The 22,971-nt window shown below is 53.1% G+C and overlaps 1 protein-coding gene across 2 annotated transcripts in view; it reads right to left on the minus strand.

Annotated features, from left to right (window-relative positions):
* Nucleotides 1–22,971, minus strand: part of CHST8 (carbohydrate sulfotransferase 8) — a 101,623-nt gene that overhangs the window by 50,507 nt on the left and 28,145 nt on the right. Inside the window, exons 1-2 of one of the 2 annotated variants that reach the window (XM_036440598.2) lie at nucleotides 9,862–10,319; nucleotides 5,929–6,144 (exon numbers count right to left, since the gene is read on the minus strand). In XM_036440598.2, the coding sequence (XP_036296491.1) occupies nucleotides 5,929–6,058 (130 nt within the window). In that variant the 5' untranslated portion in view covers nucleotides 6,059–6,144; nucleotides 9,862–10,319. Of the gene's footprint in view, nucleotides 1–5,928; nucleotides 6,145–9,861; nucleotides 10,320–22,971 lie in introns of those variants that run through there. The other variant, XM_036440597.2, reaches the window with a different exon arrangement.

Here is a 22,971-nt window from a genome sequence, read left to right on the forward strand (position 1 = left end):
CTCCTGCGTGCGGCACCACACATGCACCACCAGGACGGGCCTTTCCCTGGCCGCTCCCCGTCAGAGCCCCGAGCGCTCCAAGGGCTCCCTGGGCTGCAGCCTGGCTGTGTCTTCAGCCACAGTCCAGATCCGCAGGCCGCAATCCAGCCCCGCGCCCACTGGGAGTCCCTGCCACGCCACAGCCTCTCGTGCCTCCAAACACTGACCCACACTCTTCCCTCCGCCCAGGCCCTGCTCCGGCCCACACCAGGCAATACCAAGCGTCACAGCGGCTGGGAAGGCAGTAGGTGCAGGGGCAACAGCCAGCGCCAAAGCTGGCTCTGAAGCTCAAAGGCACAGCTTTTAACCTCTCTCACCTCAGCAAGCTCCTCTGTCGAATGGTGTAACAGTACTTAGTTCATGGGGTTCTGGGAGGATTAAATGAATTCCAAACACATGGAAAGACCCTGACAGTGCCCATCACGAGTGAATGCCGAGAGTGTGCAACATCAGTGGTGTTGCTGTTGGTGTGTCCACTGTAAGGAGAGCTGAGCACCTCATCTGCCAACAGGAATAATCACTGCTTATAAGAATTACTAGAGGCCCGGTGCATGAAATTTGTGCACAGGGTGGGGGGGGGGGTGTCCCTCAGCCTAGCCTGCACCCTCTCCAATCTGGGACCCCTCGAGGGATGTTAAACTGCCTGTTTAGACCCGATCCCAGTAAATGGGCAGTCGGACATCCCTCTCACAATCCAGGACTGCTGGCTCCCAACTGCTTGCCTGCCTGCCTTCCTGATTGCCCCTAACCGCTTCTGCCTGCCAGCCTGATCACCCCCTAACCACTCCCCTGCTATCCTAATTGATGTCTAGCTGCTCCCTTGACAGTCTGTTTGACACCAACTTCCCTCCTCTGCAGGCCGGTCCACCCCTAACTGCCCTCCTCTACAGGGTTGGTCACCTCCAACTGCCTTCCCATGCAGATCTCAACTGCCCTCCCCTGCTAGCCATCTTGTGTGTTGGAGTGATGGTCAATCTGCATATTACTCTTTTATTATCAATAGATAGGATAGAGGCCTGGTGCATGGATAGGGACCAGCTGGTTTGCCCTGAAGGGTGTCCTGGATCAGGGTGGGGGTTCCCTTGGTGTGTGGGGCGGCCTGGGAGAGGGGCCTGTGGTGGTTTGCAGGCTGGCCATGCCCCTGGCGACCCAAGCGGAGGCCCTGGTATCTGGAATTTATTTACCTTCTACAATTGAAACTGTGTAGCCTGGAGCAGAACCAAGCCTTCTGCTCACTTCATGGCTGCCGCCATTTCTGTTTGGTTTTACATATCTTGTATAAATGAAACTTTGTAGCCTTGAGTAGAAGCCTAGGCCAGCCAGGGCAGGTGAAAAGCTTTGCTTCCTCCATTGCTGGGGGCAACCCTAGCCTGCTCTCTCCAGCTCAGTGGCTGCTGCCATTTTTCTTGGGATTTATCTTATATAATTGAAACTCTGTATCCTTGAGTGGAGGCCTAGGCGGGCCTCTCAACTGCTCTCTGTGGCTATAGCCATCTTGGTTGGGGTTAATTTGCATACTTGCTCTGATTGGCTGGTAGCATGGCTGGTGAGTGTGGCTTGAGAGGAGTGATGGTTAATTTGCATATTACTCTTTTATTAGGTAGGATATGCATGAAAACACAGACCTGGCAAGTGGTTGTTTGTTATTGTGATTATCTTTGAATGCCCTCTGCCCTGGAGGGAGTGCCCTGGGGTAGGCTGTAGACCAAGACACCACCTGAGCTGTCCAGTCCCTTTGTATGCACTCTCAACCCCTGAGCAGAACATCTGCTGTGCCAGCGGCTGCCTTCCCACCACGACTCCCCAGCACCAGCCCAGATCCCTAGCACCCCCACCCACAACTCCACAGCTTTGGGGAAGCAGTTACATCGCTGAAACACGGGGTGGCCCCGCTTTCGGAAAACTCATTCTGCAAAAATCAAAGATTAAGAAAAACTACTTATAGTGTGCTAGCAACACAATTTGTATCATAAAGTCAATTTCTTTAATGTATCAATGAATAACCCAATCAATCCACCAGTCACTTTGGTTTCACGGGTCACTGACCACTCGCTTCACCCCATTAGAACAAAATCCATCGCACTGAGAAGGGCGGGGGGATGATAATCCTGCAGAGCGCGTTGTGCAGTGAACGGCTGGGTCTAGACCCCAGTGAATGGCTGGGTCTAGGCTACCGACTTCGCCAAAGCGAGCCCCGCAGATGTGCGCCTCCCGAAGGAAGAACCCGGTGCCACACGTGAAAGAAGAAAAACTACATTGTTTCCTTCATTTGATGGAACTGCTAATTTACTTAACTGATAGGGACTCCAAAGAACAGAAGACAATATTGGACTCTACCAAGTGGACTCAATCAGCAAAAATCCCAACTGTGGAAAACTCTACGGGACTTGTGACCCAGTTTCCTCCACCAAATAGCAAGAGAGAAATAAAGATGGAGAGGGAATTTTACCGATGGAAGAGATTTAATGACTTGCCCATCAACTGCCATGTGTGGGCCTGACCTGGGTACTGAATACAACAAATGGGAACTAAAGGTATTTATTATATAATGTTTGTGAGACAACAAGATATCTGAACACTGGCTGAATAGTTGATGATATTAAAAATGTTGAATGTTAACAAAGAGTTCTTATCTTTTAAACTGAGAAAAACATTGAAATATTTATGGCTGCATTCATATTCCACATGGTACCTGCTTTGAAATCATACAGAAGGAGAAAGGCAGGTGGGGATATGGATGGGCCAGCTGGGCCAGGATGGGGGTGCTGGGTGCATGGAGTCCATTGTACTGTTCTAATCTACTTCTCTGTGTGTTCCAAACTCCCCATATGAAAAGTTCATGAAGAAAAACAGCTCATAAAAATTCAGTATGCCTGTCTTCTGCCTCCCCAGGGCCAGCATGTTGGGATGTGTCATTCCTGGTTCTGGCATGCTCTCTGAGTCTTCCATTTAGGAAAGAGATAAGTCTAGTCTCCTGATCAAGAAGTGACTTAGGACCTGGCAATATTGGAGAATAAAACTATGGATAGGTGAATTCTCTGATCCACAAGAAAATCTAATCTTAGACTGAAGGTAGGTTAACTGGAAGTGATTCACATTTTAAAAGATTTGGTTTAAATATAGCAAACATTGCCCTAGCCAGTTTGGCTCACTGGATAGACCATCAGCCTGAGGACCGAAGGGTCCTGGGTTCGATTCTGGTTAAGGGCACGTACCTTGGGTGCAGGCTCCTCCCTGGCCCAGTCCCTGGTTGGACTCATTTAGGGGGCAACAATCAATGTGTTTCTCTCACATTGATATTTCTCTCTGTTTTTCCCTCTCTCTTCCACGCTCTCTAAAAATCAATGAAAAAATATCCTCAGGTGAGGATTAACAACAAAAATAAATAAATATAGCCAACATTTTTGAAAATAAGGCTCGATTTACAACAGTTGGCAATTCCCTAGGATTGCTTCTAATGCACTAGCCAGGTGATGTGTGCTGACTGGTCCCGAGAAATTCAGCAGCTGTTCCCCTGGTAACTGCATGGGAGAAACCTCAATGGCAGCCCAACCCTGAGAACACAAGTAACTAAGGGCTCCCACCTGCCCTCCTAGCTTGTTTCCAAGTCACCACCTGCCCACCCTCCCTTCCCCCTTGGTCAGTGCCGCCCAGAGCAGATCCCAGTGACTGGTTTCCCAGAAACTCTCTGCCACTGTGAGAGACAGAGTCGCCCGGTGGAATTTCCCCTGTAGACCCCCTCAGCCTCGTCCGATCCAGGTGGCAGGGCAGCCGCCTGGGTCTGCAGCTCCCATGGGCAGGAATCCACCCTGAGAAGGCTTGTCCAGGGCCCTGGGGGCCACCCACCCATGCAACTGGATACATACACTTTGTAAGCACTGGTTTCCAACAGATAAGTGTAATCAAGGTTTATATGCTCAGAGAAGCCAACAGGATGGGATTGTTTCACTTGAAAGATCAGAAGAAAATTGTAACTAATGTTGTGGAAAATTACTTTGATATTGCTTTCTTGGTACCGAATCACAATTAGGCTGCTGTGAGAAGTACAGGGAAAGAATAAATGAATAGTAACAAATCAGCACAAACAGCCTGTGTCAGGAACACTTTGCTCAGGGAAAGTAATGTAAGCATTATTTAAAGTTTTACGACTGTGTTTGGTGGGCTTTACGTAGGGTGTCAAGGCTGTCCGTCACCCGGCACATGGCAAGGGTGGTTCAGTTCCATTTACAGTCAGAATAGTACAGCTCAGGACCCAAGCGTGCTCTTTGCCTGCATCTGCCAGGCCCACGTGGTCCCTGGCTACAGCTTCCTTCCATCCTTCACACCCAGCCAGCCTGCGCCTTTGAGATCCTTCCCTACCCTCCACACCCCACTCAGCACTGCACCCTAGAAATCCCAGCCACCACACCCAACTCCACCCAGGAATGTAGCACCTGCCTCTAGCGTGTGCCAGGGATGGGTGCATGGCCCTGTCCCAGCTGGACACCAACCATGACGACCCTCTATCCATATGTGCACCCTCACCACATAAACACACACACACACACACACACACACACACACACACAGCGGGGATGTGTGGTGCTTCACCCAGGCTGTGTTTGGGGGCCTCTCCTCTGGAGCTCACTTCCTCCCAGGTAATACATGCCACAGGGCCAACTCTGTCCGTCCTGATGGCTGGGACCTGATTTGGCTGACAGAGCCGCTACCCCCTGAGGCTGCAAAGTCCCCACAGAGGAGCCAGCTTGGTCACATGTCCTTGCTGGGGAGCAGCCAGACCCACTTGTGACAGCCACCATCTGTGAGGGGCCGGCCAGGGTGAGTCAGCACCAGTGACTGGCTGCCACCTCCTGGGACACGCGGCCTTGGCTGCCTCTCACGGACTCTCTGTGATGAGAGAATCTACTCCTAGGCGTCCCCTGCCAGGGCCTCTGCTAGCAGCTGCCAAGCCCAGGGCCCTAACTCTGGCTGCTCATGCTCCTCTTGCCTGTCCACCTACTGCCTACCGCCTACAGTGCCCTGAGAGTGAGCCAGCCAGGGCTGAGGGCAGCGGGGGAAGAGGCTGCCCGCCTAGGGGCCAGGTGCTGCCCGTGCCCTAGATCACACTGCACATGGTGTCTGCATGGCCCGCCCCTAACAAGGCCCAGGACCAGTGCCGAGAGCCGCCGGCGCTCTGGGCCTGGCAGCGGTGCTTTCCTCGCATTCCAAAGCAGTGACCCTGGCCGGGGACCTGTGCCTGCTGCCCTCCGACCCTGCCGTGTTCTCTGGGGCAGGGGCTGGTCCCACAGGCAGGCACCTTGCCTGAGTTCCTCTCTCCACATCCCATCTGCCCAAGACTCCAGAACCATGTGTCCTGCTCTGCCTCCCTGACCCCAGCGGATCTCTGCTGGTCAGGGAGGTTTGCCCCTCCAGTGGGTCACCAGGGGCAGGTGGGATGGGAGGCAGCAGGTGGGACATCAGCAGGAGCAGTCTCAGCCCCAGGAGGTTCCTCTATCCCTCTGTCCAGGCCAGAGTGGCTAGATTCAAGGGGTCCCAGGGTTGGGCAGAGAGAGCCCCATTTGGGCACAGGAATTCAAGGAGAAATCATGCACCCTCCGATGTCCCAGATCCTGGAAGAGGTCCTGAGAGGTGGCAGAATCCTCCTTAAATCTGAGTTTCACCAAAGGCAACAACCAGCTGAGAGATGGGGAGCCTGGCCATCATTCCCAAAAGGAGTGCAGAGGCCAGAGGTCAGAGGTCAGAAGCCAAAGCCCTAAGGCTGACATCAGACAGTGTTCCCATGTTGAGGCTGATGCCCGCCAGGAGGAGGCTAGGGGGTCTCAGCACAGATTTGGCCCCAGGGCAGCCTGGGAGAGCAAGCGGGTGGCAGGGCCAAATGCGGGGGCTCACCTGGCACCTGCTGGGGGGTGAGCTCCGTGGAGTCCTGCAGGCTGATGAAGAGGAGGAGGCCCGCGGCTCCGAACAGCAGGATGGAGGAAAACATGCAGGCCAGCCGCATCGTTCCGGCACGTGGGGTCATCTGGGCCTTGCTCCGGGGTCACCTCTTGGGTGTGGGAGGTGAGTTCTTCCCTCATTGTCTACACCAGGTGTCCATCAGGCCACAGTCTACAGGGCAGAAGGGGAGAAAGATGGTCCATCACCACGCACAGGGCCTCCTGGGCAGCTGAGGCCCCAGTCACTGCACGTGACCGAGTGTAACCCCTGAAGTCTTCAGCCCCTCGCATCTCAGGTGTGTCCCTTCCACCTCTCAAGCCCAAGGAGGTCCAGTGACCACCTGGAGCTGGGACTCCAGCTCCCCTCCAGGGGTTCCTGTATCGGCACCCCCAGAAAACCCATGGAGAGAGACACACTCTGGCCTCTGCCTGGGACAGCCAAGAGTAAGGCCCCAAGACCCAGGCTAGGCACAGTGGCCACCCACCGGCACTGTCCGGCTTCTCTGAGCCTCTCAACAAGCACACCTGCTCGCCATGGTGAGTTCTAGGGACACATGGGGATCCAGGTCCTTGTCCCTTGCCACTGATCCGGTGGGCAGGGAAGGCCTCAGTCCTCCTCTGCCCTGGCCCCTCTCTGAGATGTTCGGGACAAGGTGTCCACAGGGCAGGAGGCTTTGAGAAGGTGCCTCCCAGGCCCAGAGGATGTTGGGGAAAGACTGATGCCGCCACCTGGCCATTCCCCACCAGTCTGCCCTCCCTGACAGACTTGATGGATGGGCTGGTGGGACTGGCCAGATCCCAGATCGTGTTTGTCTCCGACCGACCATGAGGCCCTCAGGCCTGGGGCTGAGGCAGGGCAGCCAGACCGGAGTCTGACTCACCCTCGGCTCAGAGGCTAGGCCACTGCAGACTCAGAGCCTGCATGTAACTTGCGTCTGACCTTGACTCCTCCTGAAGGGTAAAAAATTCCAATATCAACCAGTGACCCCAGTTGGGCCAGGCTATGGGGCAATGATGGGGCAACGCAAAGCCATCTGCCTGAAGGAAGGATGCCAGTTCCCGCAGTGGGGCGGTGTGGGTGCTGAAGAGGAGTCCGCACAGGAGGCTGTGCCAGACGGGCAGGTATGCCAGGACCTCCCTTTGAAGGAGTGTCCCTTTGTCCCTCAACTTTCTCCAGTTCTTACCAGCCCAGGCCCAGGGACACGACCCTCTTTCCACCCAAGGAGCCCTGACTTCCCCCATCCTGGAACAGGGCAGTGCCTGAGGAGGGCTGAGCCAGGGGGCAGCTCCCACGTGAAACCACAGGTAGTGGCTGGCTGGGCCCCAGACCAGCCTGGCTCGGCACAAGGACCCCCCCGCCCCCCTGCTCAGGGCAGGAAACCCATTTCCGACTGGACACCAAGCACTCCGGCAGGAAGTCTCAGCTGTTGTCCCCTCTGCACCAGCCTGGGGGGCATGAGGCAGGAAGTGCTAAGAAGAGAAGCCCTCCCTCCCCCTGCCCAGATCAGAAGGGCCTGGGCTGCTCAGGGAAGGCTCTGGGGCTGAGGAGTGTTAAATTGCGGGTTTGGATTTCTCCACACTGCAGTCTCTGTAATTATTTCTTCACTCAGTTAACTTTAATTAACCTGCCCCAGGCCTCTCTGCATGAGGAACCAGCCTGATCCTGGGCTCCCCGGGCTGTGCCGAGCAGGTGGTTCCCACGACCTCCCAGCCTTTTATGTTTGGGAGGAAGCGTAAAGCTCTGCTCTGTGTCTGGAGCTGGCTCTGGGGTTTCAGGCTGGCCCCAGCCTCAGGGAAGACTGCTGCTTCCTGCCATCCCCGGGACACCCTGCGCAGGTTTGCAGTGGGTGAAAATGGGCAGCCATAGCCCCTGTTCCCAAGGCTCAGACCCTACAAGTACTTCATGTGGGGCCATGGCCTCCCCCTTCATGGCTGCCCTGGGTCTGACTGTCCTGGGGACCAGGACAGACCCCAGGCTGTGGTGAAGAACAAGGCCACTCAGTGCTGCCCACTGCGTGCTCATGCCCTGTGGACTCCCAGGCAGTGCTTGCCGGGCCCACTGGGGCCAGCCCTGAGGTCCAGGGAAAGTGTGAGCCACTGATGGGGGAGTGGCGCTATTTTCTCCCGCCCTTGCTCTGCCCCTTAACTCCAGCAGTTGGTTAACCCCTTGAAATTGCCAGGCATCACAGAAAAGAACGGAAGGAGTGGGGATGCAGTGGAGACAGGACACATGCGCAAACACGTATATACACACACCTGCACGCACACTGGCGAGCACCCGCACACCCACACCATTGACGGTCCCCAGCAAGACCCCAGCTGTGAAGAAACTGCCACAAAGCCCTGACTATGCTGGTCATGGAATTGGCACACATTCTGTGGCCACACAGGCCTCCTGAGTCTGACTGAGGCCACGAGGCCAATCTGATCTAGGGTGACCTCTGACATCAGGACATTTTGTAAGGAAGGAGAAAGGAGGACAATGGAGGGGGAGAGGGTGGAGGAGGTAGGGGAGAATAATGGCAAGTTTATGGCTAAAAGTGCTTGGAAAACAACTGATAAAGTGCCACCCAACCTCAGCCCAAACACTCCGTCTGATGAAAAAGGGAGACTCGGATGCCCCGGGGATCACATCACATTGTTTGGACAGTGGCTGGAGCTGCAGAAGTGACTACAGGCTGGTCAGTCCCCTCTTCTCCGCAATCTTACACATTGACTTCCTCTGTCCTGCAGCCATGACCCGGCCTCATTTGTTTCTGAACTTGCCCACATCAGCCCACGACGTGGAGCTGGGCTCTGGCAGCCCATGAGCCTGGGAGCCTGAATGAGGACCACATCCCAGCCCCCAATCTTGGCAAGAAGAGGACGAAGCCTCAGGATCTACACCTGCCCTGTGGCAGAGCAGCAACCATTCAAATCTCTCTTTTCAGAGGCCCTTCCCTTTGTTGGCCCCAGAGAGACAGGCACCTTCTCCATGCCCGGGGAGCTGGGGTTAGAGCCGAGCATGGCCTCCCCTGGCCAGCGCCTAAGCCATACTGACCATACTCCCTGGTCAGTGTTTGCTCTCACTGGAGGCCATCTGGCCAGCTAACTTCCTGCCATGCAAACGGGAAGCAAGACTGTTCAAAGTCTGCTGGGTCTCAATGCCCCAGGAGGGGGCCAGCATCACAGAGTCAGTAAGGTTCTTTCTTTAAAGGTGGGGTAGAGGGGAGGTCATCAACACACCAGATACTCCAGAGAGTGCGCACATCTGGTCTCCTATTGTCCCTAAGGGTCCTGGTCTTCCAGGCCACAGGTTATTTTCAAGGCAACAGGGAGACGCTGGTCCGCAGGCTGTCTCCTCCTGGGAGCTGAGCCGCTGCCTGGATTGCGGACACGAGGATCTGTCACAGGCATGGCCAGGCTGCCCAGGCCCCATAACCACGTTCACAGGCCCACCTGGGTCTGCGGCCCCCTCACCATGCACCACATCGGCCTCAGCTCCAATGACAGATAGAAAGCCCTCCTCTATCTCCTTGCCTCCCTTCCACAACCAAGACAATGAGAAAACTCTAATAACTGGGGGCAGAGTGGGGAGCAGTGAGACAGGGAAAATAAACAGCCATTGAGTTTCCAGAAGGTCCTGCCCTCATCACAATTCCTAGAACTCCCAGCGGCTCCTCTCCCTGACACCTGAATGGCGTCGCCAATTTTTACTGCAAGAAAAAAAAAAATCCAATTAATCTTGTAAACACCTCCTGGGACACAGGGCAGGGCCAAGGATTCCTCCCATTTCCTTATTTATCTGATTTAAAAATTGTCTCTTCAAAAAAAAAAAAATTCACTTCAGGGCACAAGCAAGTACTTGGGAATTCAGCCAAAAATAAAAACCCAAAACAAAATAACGCACCTCCAGTGGCGATGGCCCGGCAGGCGGCAAGCGGACGGCTCCAAGGACACGCCTGGCTGTGGCTGCTACGAGGCCTGGATACGTCCCCGGTCACCCAGAGGCCCGCTTCTGGCTGTGGGGACCCACCCACACCCCAGAGGAAGCAGCAAGAGGCACCCGAGCACATGCCCGTGGGCGCACCCACTTGGTGGGCAGACCCCGGGCGGGGAAAGTTCTCTGTCCAGTCGGTCTCCTCCTGGAACGGGCAGGAGCGAACAATGACGTCCCTCCCTCCCAGCTGAGGGCTCCAGGAGAAGCTCTCATTGAGAGAGAGAGAGGCTGCTATGGCAACTTGAGGAGAATGGAGCCAGGCACTGCCGTCACCTTGAATCCGGCACCACGCATTAGCCCTGGCGGCGGAGGGGCCAACCTTGGCTCTGCCCCTGCCGGCGCCGGCCAGGGCGACACTGGGACTGACCTCTGCTTCCTCCTCAGCCTTCTGGCCTCGGAAGCTCATTTGCTGCTCGCTGAAAAGGAGCACACAGCCGGTCCCCTGAGAATGCCACCTCCATCTGTTTCGTCAGACAAGTTCTTCCATGTGTGCAGCTCCTGCTTTACTTCTGAGAAGGGTTCTTCTTGATTTCAGATCATTAAAATCCTGAGCTAATTAAAACCGCTGATGGCAGCGGCGGCGGCAGCAAACTCCAGGACGAATCCCTCCAGTTTTGATGCACAGGCATAAAGTTGCCAGGCTCTATGCGAAGATGACTAATGGCTGGAAGGGCTGGGACTCTAGGGTGGGGTTGCAGGCTGGAAATAGCTCCTGCCCTTCCGGTGAAGTGGGGCACAGAGGGGGCGCTGACCAGGGTCCTGACATACCCTGAGTCCAGCCCAGTGGGATGCCTCTTGGGGTGGGAAATACTCCCGCCATCCACTTCCCTATTACAAGGCAAGGGATTACCTTCAATCCCTGCTTCCTGCAGTGGGGAGAAGGGAGTCCTAAGGGAGTCCAAAGGCAGAGGCAGAGGTGTAAATCGGGCTCAAACAGCCCCAAAGTCTTGTCCCACGTCCCAGCTTCACACGGTTGCTTATACAGAGGCTGAGGGGAAGCCTGGAAACACACAGCTGTGTCAAGGGGGTCCTGAGGCTCTGCCAAGGTGCCTCTGCAAGGCCTTTGACAGCTGCCATGGGGAGAAACACACCGTATATACCACCTCTGCCCAGGACTTCTTACATTTTCATGGCATTTTATGCCAAGGGGGCGGGGTAGAGGATAATAATTCTGCAGGTAGAGAAACCGAGTCCCTCCCCACCCCACCCTGCAAAGTCTGGAATGGCCAGAGCCCCGAATTGTGTCCCTCAATGACAGCCCTTCCCCCATAGCACGAAGAGCGTTTACCAGCTTGTCTCAGAGCCTGGGGAGCAGCGCTGGGGGCTCCCCTTATGTTTGCATTGCCAGCATCGTGCACAGTGCCTGGCACGGGAAGGTAATCAATAACCTCTGTGCACACTGAACGAGCAGGAGTTAATAGATGGAGGTGCTGGGCCATGTGGAAAGAGGGACTCCATGGACCTGGAATTTTAAAAAGGTCATTTATGTTTCAGGGAGCTGCGGGTTTGTTTTGAGCAGGTCTGGGTTAGAATCAGGTCTGAACTGTAGCCCAATCTTATGAGCAAAGAGGCAAGGAAGTGAGCTCCACGAGGGAGCCAAACAGAACCCGACAGCTCTGAAACGCTGATTGCACACTCCCTGCGAGGCAGCACGGTGTGTCCTCATAATTAAGACTAATTAATATACTTGCTGGGGTAAATGTCGACTATACATACATGTACACTGACACTTGTGATATATGCACAAACAAATATACAAGACATTTAAATGTCATAAAATGGATTATCCCCAAATGTACGGTATTATGTTAGGAAATACCCAAACAAAATTACAGTTTGAATATATTGACCAAAAGTCAACGAGAGCAACACATGCATGCTTTGAGGATATTATGCTGTGAGAAACTGGCCAGTCACAATAGTACATGGCTCCATGTGGTCAGATTCAGAGACAGAAACTAGAACAGTGGTTACCAAAGGGGGAATGGGGAATTATTAATTAGTGGGTCCAGAGGTTCCGCTGGGGAAGGTAAAAAAAAGTTCTGAAGATGGATTGTGGTGATGGTTGCACAACAATGTGAATGTCCTTAATGCCTCTGGGCTTAAATATGGTTAAAATGGAAAAATTTACATTTATATTTTATCACAATAAGAAAATCAACAAAAGCAAATGGAAGATGGATAGTGAGCGGAAACCACTCTCTATTGTTAGCTTCACTCATCCCACAGGTGGTACAGTGTGGGCCCAGGAGCTGAGGAGGACCAGAGTGGTCAAAGTTATGATCCTGTGAAACATGACCAGGACATGGGGAGCTGAGTTTGTGGCTCGGGAAGCCTGAACAAGCAGCAGGAGGTCATGAGATGGAAATGAGCTATGAGCGGGGAGTGCCCGACTGCCCTTCCAGTCACCTGGGTGACCCTTAAGATTCGGTTTTCTTAATCTCAGCATCAGTCAGCATCCAAACTACCCACTGTGGATGAGTTTCCAAGCTCCCTGCACTTCTGGTGTGAGACACACGTCTTGGGGAAGAGAAAGGCACCTGTCAACTTCATTTGCGTGAGGCCACTTTCAGGCAGAGCAGGCGGCCCTCTGGTGAGGGTATCCTTCACCTACACCCTGTCACAAATCTGGTCACTGCTGGGCCCTGCGGACCAAAGCTGCCCCCTGTCTCTCCGTGAGACAGCCTTGTCTTTGTGGAGGGAGCAAAGGCTCATAACGCACGTGTCATGCTGTAAAGTGTGTTCTCAGGCTCTTTCTGATCCACAAAGCCACGCTTCCCTGAGGCCTGCCTGGCTGAGGCCACTCCCTGCTGAGGTGACCACTGCTCTGCTTGAATCCCCGCAGGAACCCAGCTGGGAGAGCACCTCGTTTATTGATAGGAATCATTTTGAAACAGAAGTCTAAACAGGACTCATGATGGGGGACCCCACTGTAGTTGCAGTCACCGTTGTCATTTAAAAATAATTTATTTTTAAAGAATTTAAAAGGGCAACACAAGGAATCCTTAGAGTGATGAAAATGTCCTCTATCCTATTTCGCCATCAATATCATCATTGTGATACTATAGTCGTATGAGGACGTTACTTTTGGGGGAAATGGGATAAAGAGTACAAACGGTTTCTCTGTATTAGTTTTTACAACCATAGGTGAATCTAAAATTATCTCAGAATAAAAAGTGTAACTTTAAAAAAATCAAGAACTTAGAAATAAAAGTTACTGGCCTTTCAGCTCATGCATAATGGAAGCAAGTTCTAATGTTGTGCGCGTAAATAATAAATAACCATTTTCATGGATCAGTGCCATCCTCCGTTGTATAAGAAACATTTTAAAGTGAAGGTACTATGCCTTTAATGGGAAAATTTGATGTGTTAGCATCTACTGGTTGATCTTTGTGCATTTTTCAATTGCAAAGTGCACTTTAAAATGCAAACAATTATTAATATTGATTTGGACTAAAACAATATTGAATTTCAATATATTTCCAGCACTTTTATGAATTACCCTGTGGAGACGTGGAGATTATGATAAAAGAGTATTTGCATGCTCAATTTCTTCTCCAGGAGGAACCTTGAAGAGGGCCGGTGTGATCCCCGCACAATGAGCTCCACAGGATGAGGCTGGCTCCAGACCCTTGGCCAGGCCTCCAACCCAGCAGCCCGCACGACCTGCAGGACCACTTTCCTCCCTGGGCTTCATCCAATTCGATATGACAGAGCCCAGTAAGAGCACCTGCTCAAGGCCTGGAATGGGATTGAGTGTCATCATGTCCAGGGAAAGATCGGGAAAGAATGAGATATTTGTCATGCTTTGTCAACATTCCAGGCAGTATTAGATACCTATAAACATCCCGTGTAGCCTTCGCACAATAACCCTTTGAAGAGAAAATCGTTATTCTTATTTGTCATAGGTTTGGTTCTCTTTAAGGAGATGCTGAGATAGAGCGTGGGGTGCAAGATGTTTATTAACGATCAACATCTGTGAAGGGAAAAGGGAAGACTCCAAAGTCAAAGGCACACGGGCTCAGCCAGGCTGGGATGGGAGGCCTGGAGCAGGTGCAGCCACAACGTCCAGCTCCCTTACTCAGTAGCTGGATGTCGGTTGCTCAGGGAAGGGCATGACCTCGGATGCGGCAGTTTGTTGCTGCCGAGGCAGATCCTGAAGAAGCTGACAGCTGGGAGCTGGCTGCTGACCACACATCTTGTGGGTGATCAGCGAGTCTTCCCTGGAAGGGGATCTGGCAGCATATTTCCAAACCCACCACTCTGTTCTACCGATAATAAAATGAAGACCCAGATAGACTAAATATGGCCAAGGTTACACAGCAAATAAGCCATCTCAGATCTGTCTGACTCACTTCTCCCAAACAAAAGCATACACCAGACTGTCCTGACCTTCGACAGTCACCAGAGGAAAATGCAGAAAGCTTGACTGCATATGCAGATACCTTCAATTCCACTCTATTAACATCCCCGAAGCATACACACATGCATGTGCACACACACATGCTCACTTCTTGGCAAAGATCTCATTGCTAATGGAAGGTGAGGACACTGATTATTGGGGTTAAAGTTCCCCTGATAGGTCAGCCTGGAGAGCATCTCCCCCAACAGGACCTCTGGATCTAGCCAAGAGCAGAGTACAATGCACGATGCTCAATGGCCTCCTTTTACTTTTAGAAGCACTGAGCTATTCACATTCTCCAGCTGCTCTGACATCCACAGCCACAGCAGGGAAAATTACAGGGAGGGGGAAAATTGCATATTTACCTTCTCGAAATTGAAAGTTGGGGTGTAATATGGACAGAAAGGAATGTATGAGTAAGCCCAGAATGCCCTGGCCCCTGGCAGGGTGCAACTGCCTCCAAGCTGCTAACTGCAATCCTCGGATGCCAGAGGAGGAGAGAATGGCAAAGAGGTTTGGCCTTCTTCCAGGGAATCCCTCTGGCTGTGGCTGGCACAGGAGGCCCCAGCAGACTTGCCCTTGTGGACCCTGCTGCCAAGTGTCCGGCACAGAATAGGTACATGTGGGTGATGTGTGGGAAGCAAAAAGAGCTGGGAGGAGGAGAAGGGAGGTGGAGAATGGATGGAGGAGAAGGGATGGAGGAGAAGGGAGGAGGAGAAGGGATGCTTGCACACTAGAGCCTGCTGGGTCCTCTGGACTGAGGTCATGTGGAGTCCAGCAGGTGTGGCTTGCCTGTCTACACAGTGCGCACGCACAGCCATCCTCTTCGAGGGCAGGCTGGCCTCTCTAAGCTGGCTCCGAGGCTGACCATCATATTCTTGACCCCCAGTAGTTTGGCATAATTTTCCCTGGCCCTCTCCTCAAAACTAGCCAGTTTCTTCCAGTCTGAGTGTTCAAAGACTAAGAATGTGGCAGAACTATCAAGTTGGTTGGCCTTATCCTGGTTGCTCTATGGATAATTGGATCCCTCACAGGCAACCAGGATGGGGTAGGTCTGTTAGTGACCTGGAAGTTCTAATGAGTGGTTATGCACGAGCTAGGAGCCTGCTTCTCTGTGAGTCTCTGCCTCCTGTCTCCAGCTGAGCTGCAAGTCTCCTCCACCACACGGACCCCCAGTGCTATCCCTTTATTTCACCACAGGGTGCTGAAAAGCCAAAATGTAGGCCCACTCTAACTCTCCCTCCTCTGTTCCCCCACGTCCAACTGAGGTCCTTGCCTCCTGCACGTGTTTTGTCTGTCTTTTCCAGCCCCTCTGCGGAATGGATTCAGCACTAGTGGTCTGGACAGCTCCCTGCATCCACAACCGTGAACAAAGAACATTCGCTGTCACTCCCCTATCAAAGCTGTCTGAGGGCCCCGATGGTCCAAGGGTCCAAGTTTAAATGTTTCAGTTTGTCCCACAAGGCCCGTGAGTAACCAGTCTCCACCGACCTCTCACCTCCAGTCTCATCTCTCACAATTCCCTGACAACCCTCAGGCCAGGTGTGGTACCCCTTGTGTATCCCGGGAGCCCCTGGGCTTTCCTCCAACACAGGTAACAGTGGCTGGTGCAGAGAAAGAGCACTGGGCTCTGAGTGTCTGCTACTCGGCATTAAATTTTCTCACTGGGAGACTTTGGGCACCACCATTTTACATCTCTGAGCTTCAGTTTTTCCAACCACCAAGTACGTCCCTGGTAAACTGATGCCACGGGGCTATTTGTGAAGATTTCTGCTGTGGTGGGACACTGTCCTGGGGTGGAGGGAAGAGGCTCCAGGCAGGTGGGGTGGGTGCTGCGTCCCAGTCCTCTCCTCAAAGGGCACATGCTCCTCTATGGTCAGTCTTGCTCTTCGTGCTGTGCAGCTTTGCTGACTTCTTTGCTTGTCTTGAACAATGGAGAAGGGGGTCTGGTTTTGCTCTCCTTGAGCCTGCAGCTTCTTTCTGCTGGCCCAAATGTCCTTCTCTCTCAGCTCCCATGACACAGAAAAGGTGTCAAACCTTTATGATCCCTGGACAGCACACTCAATGGCATGTTTGCTGGGCTGGAGCGATGGGCCGAGGATGCAGGCAGCACTCAGCTGACTGGAAGCACCTGAAAGCAGAATGGCAAACACAGGCTCCACCCTTGTGCCCTGCGCCACTCTGTCATCCGAAGGGTCACTTGAGCCCTGACTTCTTACATGGTTGATAAGGTAAAGAGGACAACACAGGTGGAAATACACATTTTTATGATGAGGATCCGAAGTGGCCAATTATTGGTCTTCAGTGAACACTTGTGTGAAGCAGCCCATTTTCCATAATAGCCGTATATACTTTTATAATGAAAACTAGAGACCAGGTGCACAAAATTTGTGCATGGGTGGTGTCCCTCATGCACCCTCTCCAATCTGGGACCTCTCAAGGGATGTTCCTAAGCGGGTAGTCGGACATCCTTCTCACAATCCAGGTCTGCTGCCTCCCAACCACTCGCCTGCCTGCCAGATTGCCCCTAATGACTTCTGCCTGCCAGCCTGATCACCCCCTAACCACTCCCCTGCCAGCCTGATTGACGCCTAACTGCTCCCTTGCTAACTCAATTGCCCCTAACTGCCCTCCTCTGCAGGCCTGGTCCCCCCCAACTGTCCTCCCCTGCAGGCCATCTTGTGTCCACATGGGGGTGGCCATCTTTGACCACATGGAGGTGGCCATCTTGTGTGTTAGAGTGACGATCAATTTGCATATTTCCTCTTTATTATATAGGATTGTTTTTAAAATGACATATCCAATGACCCTCGTAGCAGACCCAGACTTTCAGATCTTCCAATTTGGAAACCTGTATTTTAACTTGAAATTTCCTGATTCTCAAATTGGCAAACAATGTCCATTAAAAGCAAAAACAAAACAACAACAACAAAAAACACCCTACCTGAGTGAATAAAAACTCAGGTCCCAGCTGGATTTGGCCTGGGGTCCACCTGTTGCCACCCCTGCCATAAAAAGAATAGCCTTGGTTGGGGAAGGGCAGCTGGCCACTGGATTAAAATGATGCTAACAATTCAAGGAATTTTGTGCAAAGTCAGCTGAGGGGTGAAAAAGCCTGTGAGCCAGCTGGTGTGGAGAGGCCACAGCAGCCACTGGTCATCAGCTGCTTCCAATAGCTCTGAAGGAATGGCCCTCATGCAGAAACATGCGAGTCCAGCACAGGGCATCTGCCTTCGCCTGCAGGATGTTCATGCGGTGTGACAGGGGAATAGTGGCACAGGATCCCTGCTCAGCAGTGGCACACACGTGTACACACACACACACACATACACACATACACACACATACTCACATTCATATAGACTGCTGTGTACTGAATTGTGTCCCTCACCCCCCAAACAACAACACCACCACCACCACACACACACACACAAAAAAAACTTTGTATGTTGAAGTCCTAGCCCCAGTACTTTAGAATGTGACTTAACTTGGAGATCGGGTCATTGAAGTTGGTTAAGATGAGGTCATGCTGGAATAGAGCGGAGCCTAACCTAATTTGACTGATGCTCTTATAAAAAGAGGAAATCTGGACACAGACATACAAAGAGACCCCCATGTGAGGGTAAACGCAGAACTCTAGCAGCCAAGAGACCCCAAAGATGGCCAGCAGACCCCAGAGGCCAGGGGTGCAGTCTGGGCAGATTCTCCCTCACACCCTCAGAAGAAATACACTGAGTGGCCAGATTATTATGATCTCTGAATGCATAATAATCTGGCCACTCAGTGTGTGTGTGTGTGTGTGTGTGTGTGTGTGTGTGTGTGTGTATTAGAAGCCTGGTGCATTAATTTGTGCATGGGTGGAGTCCAGCCAGCCTGGCCAGGGGGGAGGGGATATGGGCGGTTAGGTTAGCTGGCCTGTCTACTGGTCGAACTCCTGGTCGAGGGGACAATTTGTATATTAGCCTTTTATTATATAGGATATACACTGAGTGGCCAGATTATTATGCGTTCAGAGATCATAATAATGTGGCCACTCAGTGTAAATCTTGCTGACACCTTAACCTCAGACCTCTGCTTCCAGAATGGTGGGACAATAAATGGGGGCTTAAATATGTGATCTTTGTTATGGCAGCCGGCATGATGCATAGGGGTAGTTCTCAGAATGGGCTTGGGGTGTTTCCGGGAGACTAACTCTTCCTCTTTCTACGGCTGCCATCAACTGTGTACAGACAGTGTCAGGCCCAGCATCTGGCATGAACCCTGTGACTACCGGGATGACTGATAGAAAACCCGGCTCAGGGGGAGCCCTGCGGCTCCACGGTGTCGCCAGATCACGAGTCCTTCCTGAGCCCCTGCTCGTCGGTCCCTGGGGCCGGTTTTGTCTTCAGCTGGCTCCTGCATGACTGCGTGAGGGTTGTAGCCAAGGTCCTACACGCATCCTCATTACATCCAGCAGGAGAGAGGGAGCCCTGTCCTCAGGCCTGGAATAAAACTCCTGGACCTGAGCCCACGGCCCCTCCCTGGCCCAATGCCAGGGGCTGGGGGAATACCCTGTTCTGAGGGGAGCAGGCCTGGTTACTGGAGCCCGGGGATCGAGCCGCCCTCCCTGGACCTAGCCGTGGGTTCAGCCCCTCCAAGGGAGAGAGGGATGACATGCAGTTGGCCACAGAGCCCCTATGCATTCTTTTCTTTGTTCCATGCAAAAGCCACATGAACAATTATAACCCCCATTTTACAGGTGAGAAAACAGGCTCAGAGAGGCTGAACAACACTGTAAGTTGAGGCAGATATGAATTCTGGTCTCATTCAGAACTTCCAGCATTAACACTGCCTCTGTGATGGAGGAAGCCACATCCTGGACACAGGCCAGCACAGACCTGTGTCGGTCAGCCGGGAGGCGGTCACTCTGCTGCTCTCAGTAGCCCGCCCGGCCGAGCCACACCCAGGGCAGCACCAGCCCTCTGACCCAGCAAACGCTGGCCTCAGTGAGAGGGACAGCGAGGGCCAGGAAGGCCCTGAGGCCTTTGGCTCACACGTAAATACTGCTGTGACTTTGAGTGTGTACACGTGACTCCACCCTGTGGATGAGTGGGTGAAGGCCCCTATATTGTGTGTCTGGGTGAGTGCCTGTGTGAATGGACCTTAGTGCCCCTGTATGTGGGTATTTCAGAACCTCCCATCCTCTGCCCAATGGCCACCAGCTGAAAGCAGTCCAGTATAGCCCAGGCCATTCCCAGCTCCTGGACACCAAGAGAATGACCAGGACCGGCCCTCACACCCAGCTTAACGGCTCTGCCCCACAGCTGCTGCCCGGGGCCAGGTCTCCTTCTTGGCAAAGGACAGCAAAGCTCCCTTTTCCTCCAGGGCCTGGAGGGAAGACTGGGAGGGTGGGCTGGAGGGGGGCTCAGGAGGGCCATCCAGCGGGGCCATTGGGGCCATCGGCCATCTGTGTCTCTGCTCCACTCCCCCCCATCCCCTCTCAGCCTCAGGATACATCACTCTGGTGACCCCTGGGAATTGGAAGCTAATTTTCCACGATCATTAGTGATGGAAAGACCTCAGGTTCTGCCTTTAATTAAAGTCAAATGTGGGGCTGAGGAGAAGCGCTGCATGCAGGCATCCTCTTCTCACTTGCAAAAGCCATATGCAAATAATTAAGTCAGGCATGGAAGCCATAATTAAAAATTTCACAAACCCCCTCATTAGCTGAGCAGCCTGCACAGAGAAGAGGAGGCAAGTCCCTCCCTCTGCCAATGGCAGCTCTTGCAGATGGTTAATTGGGCCTTGGGGGAGAAGAGGGCTGTGTCTAGGTGACAGTGCACCTGGCAATGAGCTGGCCGAGCTCCTGGCCTCCCAGACCAGCAGGGATGACCTCCCACCTCTGTTTAGGAAGCTTCTAGCCAGAGAACAGGGCTCCAGGGTAGAGGTAAACCCAAACATCCACCTATTTGTCCACCCACCCATCCCTTCCAGGGCAAGGAGGCACCACGATACAGGACCCTGGTCCCAAACCTCACAGCCTCCCCTGGCCCTCGCCCTCCTGTGAGCAGAGCTGGGATGAAGGTGTCGAGAAGGGCCTCAGCTAGAGACTAGAGATTGCTAAAGACCCCTCCCCTCGGCCCCCGGTGTGCAGGAAGGAGGTGGGGACCTCAGACCAAGGCAGGCTCAGGAGACCAGCAACTGTGTGTCCTGAGGTCCTTCAACGCCTTCTGGGCACACAGACGCCCCCAGGCCTGGTGGCCACTGTGCAGTGAGGGACTCACCTAAAGCCAAAGGCCCTGGACAGGATGGCTCCCTGCACCCCATAAGCACATTGTCAGCCCCAGCTTTAGTCAGCGCCTCAAGAACTGGGAGGGGGGCTGCGTGGCCAGGAGATGTCTGACCTCACTGTTGCACACACTCTCTGGCCTCTTCCCCCGCCCTCCCCAGGGTCCCTGGCCTGAGCCCTCAGCCTCGGTAAACATCTGGTTCACCTCATGTCCAGAATCGATCCTGCCGGCCAGGTCACCGAAGGCACCAATCCACTTGTTCACTGACATTTCCAAATGAATATTCACTCGTCCCCAATATCTGCCACTTGTTTTCCGTCTGGCCTGATCAATGGCGCTCCTCTGAAGCAATCACGCTCACCAGAGGCATTGATCGAGGCCTGGGACGCTGTCTGGTGTGTGGGAGGAGGAGATGTGTCCTCCCAGACAGGAGGCCGGGACACTGACCAGCTCACCTCACCGCACACCCCGGCCCTGGCTGGGCCAGAGCTTCGCACGCCGAGACTCACTCCTCCAGGTCATACATATAAACTGAGCGTGATTAAAACAAACCCAGAAACTGGCTCTTTCGAGCACTTGGGGATCTTGCGGGGCTGCAGGAAGTCACAGAGCTGAGTTTGACTTCTGTGCAGTCAACCTCCATCTCATGCACCAGATAGGCTCCTGACATAGCCCCTGCAGCTCCAGCAGAAAACATAGCCCTTGCAGTCTCTCCTCTGACAGAGGGAACACAAGCCTCCTGCCAAGGTCGACAGACACCCGCCCCCAGGCGTCCTGCTCTCGGGAGCTGACCCGGGGCAGTCTGAGCTGGCGGACGCTGGCTTGCTTCTCAGCTAGGCCCCAACATGCTCTGCAAGTCAGCTCTGCAAGTCAGCTGGGGCTTCTTCCTTTGGTTTCCCCTCCAGCCCCCACTGCCCTGATGGTCAGGCCCAGCCCCTTTTCTTTTTAATCCCTCCACATCGCCCCCGTTACAAACACAGCCACCGAAGCACCTGCCCTTGCAGCCACCGACACAGGACCATACACAGAAGCGAGGCAAGATGCACGGATGGGGCCGGGAGGGGACTACCCCCACTTATACAAACCATCTATGAATTGTACTTCTTGGCCCTGTTTGATTCTTAATCATTTATTAGAAAATACCTCATATATGTATGAACAGTCAGTGCACGTTCCCTCAGCTTAAAGAATAAAACAATTGCCAATATTCTTAGTCCCTGCTGTATCCCTCTTTTGCTTCCCTCTAAGGAAACTGCATGTAGTAAGTATTTAGAGCACCTACTATGTGCCAGTCACTCTTCTGGGCAATCAGGATCCATCAGTGAACAAAACAAAGATCCTGCTCTCATAGAATTACATTGAAACCAGGAGGCAGACAGTTCTAGAAACATAACAAATTAGTAAATTACGAATAACATCAGGGGGTGATAAATGCCATGGAGAAAAGAAAAGCAGGACAGAGGGAAGGGGGTTGAGAGGGCTGGAGGCTGGAAGAAGATCTCAGAACCAAGCATGTGGGTTGGGGCCTCGCTGAGAAGGTGACAGCTGAGCCATGTGGCTGTCTAGGGAGCCACCTGGGCCTAGACAGTGTGTTTGGAGATAAATGAACATAAAGAAGAGTGGACGAATATAGGATCAGAGAAGTAAGGTGAGGGCCAGTCATGGGGGCCGCTGAAAGGATCTGCTGTTCTTTGAGCGGGACAGGGTGGAGGAAGGACGTTGGGTTTCAGCAGGACTCCTCTGGCCACGTAGGTAGGCAAGGGCAGAAGCGGGGGGGAGGGGGGGGGTGGGGGGGAGGGGAAGAGGGGCAGGGAAGAGGCCACCTTAGCAGTCCTGGTGAGAAGTTTCAGCCAGGACGTGAAAACCCATGTCTGCCATTCACAGGGGAATTGACACTTTCAGAGGACACTTTATTTGATGTTGAAAATTACATTTTTGTTTTGATGCTCTGATATAATCATGTCTCAGGTCACTTGCTGGCCACAGGTTTTTCTGATGTGAGTATTCCAGAACCTGAAAAACAATGTCACTCTTCACGCTAAGCCAGCCCTCCCTGCTTGTTTTCCCATCCAGACATGCAGGAAGCTCAGTCAGCGGCTCCGCATATGTGAATGAGGCAGAAATGGGGTAAGGAGACAGTGAACACTGGGATGGCCTGGGAGCTGCCGGGCTGCCTGGGCCCTGGTCTTGGCTCCATCCAACGATGTCGCTCCAGGAAGCTACTTTAGCTCTCTGTGCCTCGGTTTTATCACCTGCAAAGTGGGTGTGATCACGGCTACCTCCCAAGGCTGTAATAAGGGCTGAATGGCAATGAGGTGCTGGTCTTGGAGGAGTACCTGGTGCACAGGA

This window comes from Pipistrellus kuhlii, unplaced genomic scaffold, assembly GCF_014108245.1.
Source record: "Pipistrellus kuhlii isolate mPipKuh1 unplaced genomic scaffold, mPipKuh1.p scaffold_m20_p_17, whole genome shotgun sequence".
In the NCBI taxonomy this organism is placed as follows: Eukaryota; Metazoa; Chordata; class Mammalia; order Chiroptera; family Vespertilionidae; genus Pipistrellus; species Pipistrellus kuhlii.